Source organism: Poecilia formosa, unplaced genomic scaffold (genome assembly GCF_000485575.1).
Source record: "Poecilia formosa unplaced genomic scaffold, Poecilia_formosa-5.1.2 Scaffold202, whole genome shotgun sequence".
NCBI classification, from domain to species: domain Eukaryota; kingdom Metazoa; phylum Chordata; class Actinopteri; order Cyprinodontiformes; family Poeciliidae; genus Poecilia; species Poecilia formosa.
The window spans coordinates 25,267-34,409 of NW_006800141.1; the positions used below are offsets into that span (position 1 = coordinate 25,267).

At 39.8% G+C, this 9,143-nt stretch overlaps 1 protein-coding gene across 1 annotated transcript in view; it reads right to left on the reverse strand.

Annotated features, from left to right (window-relative positions):
* Nucleotides 1–2,777: 2,777 nt before the first annotated feature.
* Nucleotides 2,778–9,143, reverse strand: part of LOC103148279 (ephrin type-B receptor 1-like) — a gene marked incomplete at its 3' end in the record, with an annotated part of 80,776 nt that continues 74,410 nt past the window's right edge. The window contains exon 3 of the mRNA XM_007566967.2: nucleotides 2,778–3,469. Within this exon, the coding sequence (XP_007567029.2) occupies nucleotides 2,778–3,469 (692 nt within the window). The remainder of the gene's footprint in view (nucleotides 3,470–9,143) is intronic.

Genomic DNA, 9,143 nt, shown 5'->3' on the forward strand with positions numbered 1-9,143 from the left:
AAAGATCATGCATTAACTTAGTGGTACTAAACAAAGCAATGTGAGTGCTTTATTTTCAGTCTGCATTGCTGTAGAATTGACCTGATGAATTGTCCAGGGTGAACCTGATCTTTCAGCCTCTAACAGCACCAGCGATGGATGGATAGATGGATGAATTTATTCTCGTTTCAAAGAGAAAGAAACAGATAAAGCACTCAGCACACCCACAACAGTTGACTGGTGTCCCTCAGTACTCCACTTGCTGAAGTATTTTTATGATACAATTTTAATAATTGATTACAAGTCCATAAACATACTGCAGAGTGTAAGATGGGAGAGACTGCTGTTGCTGGAGGGGTGCTCTCAGCGGGATGAGGCTGAAACAGACTTCATGCAAATCTCCAGAGAGCAAGATGGTTATGCGTGACAAAGATGGGTAGACCACTCTTTATTTTAGATGTATATTGGTTTTATTACACTTTTGCTATGTGGAAATTGTAGTTTTTTTTATTTTTTTTTATTATGATTTTAGTCAGGTTAGAATAAAACTGTAGCAGTGCAGTGATAACTCCCCCAATAGGGTTTTTTTTTTTTTTTATATATCTATCATGGTGCTTAATAGAACAATAAATCCATTGTCTATGTCCTAGCAGGGTAGTGGGGGTGTGGTTGCCTTTCTACAGCAGTCATTGGGCGAGAGGCAGGGTACTTACTGGACAGGTCACCAGTCCATTACAGGGCAACATATAGACAGACATAAACAGCTACCCATGCACACATTTATACCCAAGGGACAAACCAATTAACCTTGTCATGGTTTTGGACCACAGTAGTAAGCTTGAGTAGCCAGTGAGAAACAACACCTTCAGAGGCAGAACATGCAATATCCATGCAGAAATACCCCAGGCTCAGATTCAAACCTGGGCCCTTTTGGCTGCGAGGCAAAAATATAGGCGGAACAAAATCAAGTCGCTCTGTGAACGCAGCAAAACATCAGATGGTCTACGGATATCAAAGAGATTTTGGAGCTCTAAATATGCCGGGGCAACCTTATCTGTACACACATGTTTGCATTATACAGTAAAGGCTCCAAAATGAAAAGCGCACAACAATGTTTCGGCAACCAATCCTAATCTGTGGTTTTCTGTTATTTAAAAGGTTTAGGGAAAAACAATACTGAAAAGGAAAAAAAAAAAAAAAAAAAAAAGGAAATTGCCAAGAATGAATATATTCTACACATATAAATTATTTTTTACTACAAAATTCCAGATTTAAATAACTACATCGTGGCAATGCATAAAGCTTAAAGAGCCATTCAGCCTCGTAAGTCAGTATGAGGGGTTATTTTGCTTAGGAAACAAAATAATCCTGCAAGGATACAGTGGACACAGTCACACACCATGTGCTTTGTAGATATGTGGCATTCTTATATCTGTTTATTGATCACAGCAGATGGGCGTCAATCAATCTTATCTGGGCTCCACATACTCTCCAACTAACATCCCGAGGCAGGCCAAACCAATACTGCAAGCCCCAAGCCACCCATATAATCGCCAGACACCTTGAGCAAATTTTCTGTTTGGATGTGTGTTTGTGAGTGTGTTGAAATAACAAGGCGCACAGTCTGGAGGTGCAATGGAGGGCGCACATACAAAAAAAAACTCCTCACCAACAACTTGACAACGTGAACCAAAAAAACCCACATTAATCTTCACCTGGGATTCCAGTTATTATCTATTCCTTGTAACTTCGTTTTCACACACTTTGCCGAGGCAGATTCAAAGCTCGCACCATCTGTGAAGTAGGTTGTACAAAAAAGGCTGACATTCGTTAAAGATTAGGATGTGGTGCTAATGTGATTTTTAGTGAAGTGGAGGTAGATGCATTGAAGGGAGAAAGAACAGCACATCATATGCAGCCCGACAGATTTAACGAAATCAACTCGGCCTTTCCAGTGATGTGGAAAATTTGTCATCTAAGGTACACCCATGTGAATATATAGAGAAAATCAAAGTCGGGTTCTATCACGCATAATTAAGAAGATACAACTGGAAAGAAAAAGGCAATTATTTAACATGCAATGCATTGTAAATGTATTTGTTGTCCTTTAACTTCTTCTATTTTGTTACAACTATAAACTATATTAGTTTGGACAGACCAACACAAAATAGCTCATAAAAACGTGTTCCACAGCATGTTTGTCGTTTGCTTATAGTCAACAACGGATGACTTCTCACATCTTTCTTCCAGACACCCTTCAATAAACACCAGATTTGAAGAGTGCATGACTAACAGTTGTCCTGTCAAAAGATTCGCCCACGTTAGGTATGCATTTTTGACTTCCTTGTCACTGTTTTACAAAGGCTATCTCTGTCATACTCTTTCCATTTTTCAGAGACTAAACATTGCTTTATGAGCTGTTCAAACCCTGCTTCCTGACTCTCCTCAGTTTTATCTCTGACCTGTTTAATGTGTGTCTTGGTATTCGTGATGCTTTTTGTTCTCTAGCAAACCTCTGATGCCTTAACAGAAGATAATTGGTACTGAGATTAAATTACACACAGGAGGACCTTACTAAATACACCATTTGTTTTCACTGGATTTTATCTCTGCATACAGGTGTAAAAGTGTTAGTATCCTTAATAAATATTTTGAAAATCGCCTGCCTGAAATTTTAACAAACACATGGAACGCTTTGTTGGTAACGTGACAAAACATGAAAAAAATCAGAGTTTAAACACTTTTGCAAAGTACTGCAGAAATTAAACCTTTTTTTGTTTTTTAATGAAGGAATGCACTTTTTCTTACCACGGCAAACATTGCCATTGTCAGGTTCAAACCCAGCTTTGCAGGTGCAGCTACCAATAGGCACCATCCACTCTCCATCTCCGTTACAGTAGAGCTTTATCGGGACATCTACTTCCTCTGAGTTTGGGATGCAGATTCCTCTGGCAATGACCAGGGAGGTGCTTTCCGCCCCTGTCATGGTCTCTGGAAAGATTGCAAAGTTTTGGACCACACTCGGGCACTTCTTAAAAAACACCCTGACTGACAGCAGAGACATACAGGCGCCGTAGTCCTGAAAGGCCAGGTAGAAGCCGTTTTTCGACAGCGGGCCAAAGCTGCGCACCTCTGTGTTGACTTTCATTAGGCGTCCGCCAAAGTCCACCTGAGAAAAGCTTTCATCCGCGGCAATGGTGTCCACCTTGAGGTAGGGGGCCTCCATCCAGAAGGCTGTTCCTTTGGTGGCAATGACAGAATCAGTTTCATAGTAGTACAGATTAAACGTCTCCTTGCAGGAGCCGGGGACGTTTGGAATGGAGCTGCAGTCGCGCACTGTGAATCGTATCTCCACATAGATCCGCTGCGCACCACGGCGATCGATGAAGGTCGTGAGGAGCCAGTTGTTCTGGCTGGGCTCGAAGACATTGCACACTTGGTAGGTCCTTATGGTGTTAAGGTTTTCATCGTAGCCACTCACTTCCTCCCACTACAGAAGGAGAAAAAGAGAGAGAATTGTACATGGCGGATTAGTAATCATTTACGATCAAGCCGTGATGTTTTCTTTTTCCCCAAATTCTTTCTGTTAATATTAGCTAAGCTGCAGAAAGTTCGTGCACATATCACTGCCTTCCCCCGAGGCACTAAATATGAATTTTCTGGCTAAATTAACAAAAATGCATTGGCCCACTGAGTGATGAGGCTTATTCATCCTTTGAGGATACGTGAATGTCTCCTTTCCGTGGAATAATAAACAACTGTCTGAGTGCGGTTACAGAAAAATGCCACTTCCGCGTCTTGTTCTCTAAATGCGCTCACAGCTGTAGAATATGTACTCCCATTGCATCAGCAATAACTGAGTAATTACCGTGGTTGCACCGCTATGTGCCATCTATGCTAAGTGATGCTGGGCACTGAGTTGATGCATTAAAACTACAGTGTGTAACAAATTTTAGATTATGCACTGCTGAATTACAATTAGACAGAGACAGTCTACATGGCAGCCAAGCGCCCATCTGATGGAGAGTCACTTGTGAGCAGACAGAGCTGAGATACGCTGTAGGCCATTTCTTGCAGGTGTGACCCAGAAAGTGTGCTGGATGAGCATCAGAAGGGCCTTAGGGAGTTAACTCAAATCAAGACGAAAATAAGCCATTAATATTTGGCTGCAATCACTGGGAACTGGGAGGAGAAATGGCAAACAAAAAGAAACTTTCCTCAAGAGCTTGTGTTTAGAAAAATGTACTAATACAGTAATTGGCCACTGGCATAAAGGTTAATTGTGGTCCAGTTGTTCCAAATGGAGATTTACTGCGTGAACTTTTAAAGATAAATGTGTTGGATGAAAACAGACACAGGCACAGTCGACTTATACAAACAGGTTGGTGGACCTGTCTTGTGAAACAACAAAAAGTGAAACTGTCTCCGTAGAATACAAGGTCATGTTTGCAAATATTAAACATAAAAACCTTTCCAATAAACTGTTTCCAGCTTTTGTAGGCTTTTGAATATTATCTTGGCAGAAGGGCGACACACAAGGCCTTGAAAAGTACGAAATTTAACCATCTTCGATGTCGTTGCACGATTCAAGCACTGCTTTCAGTATCCTCACAGAATAATGTTGTTTATCCACAAAAGAGAAACAAAACCAACAACGGCCTCTTTCAAAAGTATGAATTTATCGATTTATATCTACTGTCATCATATTCCATGAGTATATGGCTTCCATTTTTTATTTGAGTTGTTTTAAATTGCTATTATCAGCACCTCTTCTGTCCCTTTGTTTGCTAACCAGAGTTAACCTTTTGCTAGAACTTGATGCTGATTTCTGACCTGAGAAATGTACACGGTAATATGACACTACTGTACAGTGACACTGCGCATGCATAAATAACACAAGGCCTTGAAACACAACTGAAAGTAAACAAGAGAAAAAAATCCAAAACCGTAGTTCACCACTGTTGGTGTGAGCTTTTTACAGATTGATACGTCACAGCTCAGGCAGATGGACACAACCAGGAGCAAACACACTTTCAAATGTTTTGTTTGAGAGAGATAGCAGTGAAGTTTGGACATTATATATCAGTCGGTGTTGTGCTGAATGTTTCAGACAATAGAAATCGGCTATAATAACAGGCTGTTTTATATATGCACGTTTGCATAAGAGACCGTTAATAAATTTGCCACTTTCTCAATCAAAACATGTTTGTGTCACTTTACAAAAGTATTTGAGCCGACGGCGCTGTTTATATCGACCCGCCTTATCAGCTGCAACTTTTCTGGTCGCATACGACATATATCTAAGCTTTGCCATTAGCGAGGTAAACATTTTGATCTTTTACGACAGACTGCCCAATGACCTCAAGATCGGTACATTAATGTGCTTTTGCAGGTGTGTCTCTCTCAACTCCTGGATCCACTGGGATATTTTAGAAAAGGACAAGGATGTTTCATCTTCAATGTTATTGCAAAAAGTGGCACAAAAAAATCCAAAGACTTATTCCATTCCTGGTGGTCACTGATTTATTCAGTAGAGTGATGAGTTGTAGCTTATCAGTGTAACTCAGCACACACTCTTCTGCATAGTAATATGGATGTTGCTCGTCTAAACCGGCAACAAATTTAAAAAATAATCACGGGATTTTGATGTTCAGTATTCACTAACAGAACATCTAAAACATAGAAATTAGCTATTTAACACTTTTTTGGGGGGACTTTTCTTATGTTATTTTACATCCTACTTAAAAATATATATATATATTCTTTATACTCTGTTTACATATAGCAGCTTTGTCAAAAGAACTGTTTCATAAAAAAAATTTCCCATGCCAAAGATACAAATACCTGTAGGAGAGGGGAAGTTAATGAGAACTACAGCGGAAGGAGTGGACCTCTAGTCAGTTCATGTTTCCTGTGTGCATACATCTCCTGGTGTTTCCTCCTTCCTCTGACCTTTAAAGCCCCACCTGCTCAATCAGGCTCAATAGAGCAGAAGAAAAATATCGGCTCTCTGCACGTAGCCCCAAAAACCCGTCAAGATCCAAAATCCTGCTCGATAACTTATGAAATGATGTGAAATGACTGGAACGGGATGGATGTGAACCGTCCGATTTTAATATAGATGACGAAACTATTTGTTGCCAGGAACATATTCAGAGGAAAACAGGAAGGTTCGAACCAAGTGAGGGCATGTACAGGGTGGAGTGGGAAGATACATGATGAACAGTGAAACTGCTGACATGATAAATGAGTTTACAGAAATCTGAGGTGCAAATTAAAGTCTTTTTTTTCCCTCAACGCAGCTCCCTCAGTGCCCACTTCACTTCGCTCTCCTCCCCCCTCTTCCGTTCTCTTCTCCCATCTCTGCTCTGTAATGACCATTCATCAGCATTACAGGAACCTGTCCCTTTCAGCACTGCCTGTTCATTAATACAGCCAGCCCTAGGCTCCTCTGCACCCGTCTGCTCCGGTCTAGGAGGGGGTCCTCACCGCCTCTCGTCTAGCCAAATGACCACCATATTTCACGCCAGAAAGGGGCCTGAGGCGTCTCCAATAATGCCCATCCACAATCTGTCTAGAAATTCATTGGCTCACGTAATAATGAAATAATTTTTTTTTTATTATTTCCTACTCAGTAGATGTTCAGTGTCACCACTGTGTCAAACACAAGTCAAACTATTACAGGAGCCCTGGTTATTTAGCAGATAACAGACTCTGTGACACACTTTCACCTCATCCCTTTAGCGGTTTGCATTTCTACACTGTTTACACCAGTGTGCTGGAAGAGAGCGGTGTTTGTAATTTGATAGTTTACCGACAACATATTGATTTGCTGGGTCTTGTTTTGCTACAGAGAGCTTGAGGGTACCTGCCACATTTCTGCTTGTGTAGGTCCAAAACATTTGATTACTGAGGGTATCGACATTTTTTCTGTGTTCTTCAGTGTCTGTGTAATTTCCTCACCACTAAGGGATCCTCGTTGCACGCATTGAGAACACAGGGACAGTTTTCCAAAGAGCATGTCCTTGTCACACCAAGGAATTTCTCTTTTATTGCTTTTTCCTCCAGTCCTTTACATTATTCAAACCAAATGTCTCTATCTGACATCTCTTTGACCCCTGAAAAGAGAGGGCATCATCATATGTCACTTTAAAGGTAATGGAATTCTCTGATCCTTGCATCTAGTTTTTCCTTTAATAATTTGAGAATAAAACAGCTCAAGGCCTAAACTGTATATATTTAGGCCATGCTTTAAAGACTACAGAATAGATTTATGTAGCCTGTATCAACATGTTTCTAAAGGAAAAGGTAATGAGAAATTATAGGGAAGGAGGCAAGGAAGAAATCATCTTGTAGATTCACTTCTTGGAGCTATTTTCACTTATATGATATATAATAATTAAAAAAAATCAAAAATACTGCGTCACAAAACTTTTAATGTATCAGCTTATGGAAAATGTTGAGAAGTTGGTATATTTTTTATTACAATTGGATGAGACAAATCAGATGAACATGAGGGTTGCAAAGTAAAAAATATAAAAATGTAACGAAGCCTGGATCTTTGGTGTATCTCTGAGAAGTCCAGTGTTTGGTATTATGCCAAGAATCCATCTGCTTGGTCAGAGATCTCTACTATCGCTGATTGGGAGGTTAACAGTGGTCAGACGTCCAGTCAAATTTGTTGAAGAAGGTTGTTTGTGGCAACAAAAACTATTGATTTTTTTGTTTCTTTTTTTTTTTTTTTTCCAGCTTGCCTAAGGACATTTGTTAGTGGAGACTGTGCACAGGCACCTTACGTCGTTATTTCACACAAGAAGCAGAGCATTTAAAACTCTTTAGCTTAAGAAAGCTTTTCTTAACAAAGGATATTATTTTGCCAAAGAACTGAGATTGTAGGTGGACAATTACCAGTGAAGAAAACAACAGTTTGTTAGTGAGTTAGTCCAAATATGCACAACATTTACTGTACTTTATCATCAATATTGAAACTGAACAGCAAACAGCTTTGCTGATGAAACACCTGGCAAACACTTGACAGCCATTTTTTCCAAAAAGCTAATTTTCTAAGCCCAGTGAAAGTAATCACTGAGTTCGCTCTAATAGCTCTGATTTAACAGATGCACAGGAGACACCTTTGCTCTGCCCCTGGCAGTTAAATGTGAGCCTTCTGTGTCTGTGTATGTGTGTCATTATAGCAGCACTCTTTTATAGGCATTAAGTAGCAAGGAGTTGCAGGAGCTATGAATTCACAGAGCACTTAATGTTGTGTTAATGACCGGTGACAGCTAGCTGAGCTGGAGAAGAGAGGGTGGAGTAATGCAGGAGACAGAGTCAGAAAAAAATAAATAAAATAAAAACACAAGAAAAATGTGGCCAGGCATTTTCAGGAGTGTTACCCTACCCACAGCCTCAGATCACTGTCTGCATTCACAAAAACACTCATCAAAAGGATTAATGTCCATTACCATTAATGACTAAAACAACACAGAACAGCTTAGCACGCTGGATTCTAGCTCCAAAAGATTGCATCATTCAATGATGAGCTTGAGACATGCATATTCCCAGCCACTGCTGGGTGAACTGACCGGTCAGAACAGAATATGCGCATAACACCAATATGAAAAAAATGAATTGGTTGGAAAGGCCATGGCAGAAACGGCACAAAGCCATTACTTTTGAAGATCTGAAATTAGATTTAAGAAAGGGTAAGCTTGGATCAGAATGTATGTACTGGGGTGTACTTCTTTGACACGTTTGATTTTTGCAGGTTGCTTTACCTACTAATTAAAATTTGGCGAATTCCACCGTTTTCAAAATTACAGAACCACCTGCTTAAAAACAAACAGCAAAAAACAACAAAAACAACAAAAAAAAGTACAATTCACATTTAAAATTAATATTCAAAAACTATTCTACAATGGTTGACATGTTCAAGTCAAATCCCTTTTGGAGAAATTGTGGAATACACCAAATTTGAGTTATTTGAGCAAGTTTGAAGCATCAGCCTTGGGACTTTGTCTTGTTGTCAAACAATGTGGAGGTGTAATGATTGATGATTTTGCTGTGTAATAGAACAACCTGAAGGAGAATATACAACTATCAGCTTGTGATCATTGGGTTTTCCAGATGTAAAGGACACCAGTAAAGCTACTGATTTTTGATGA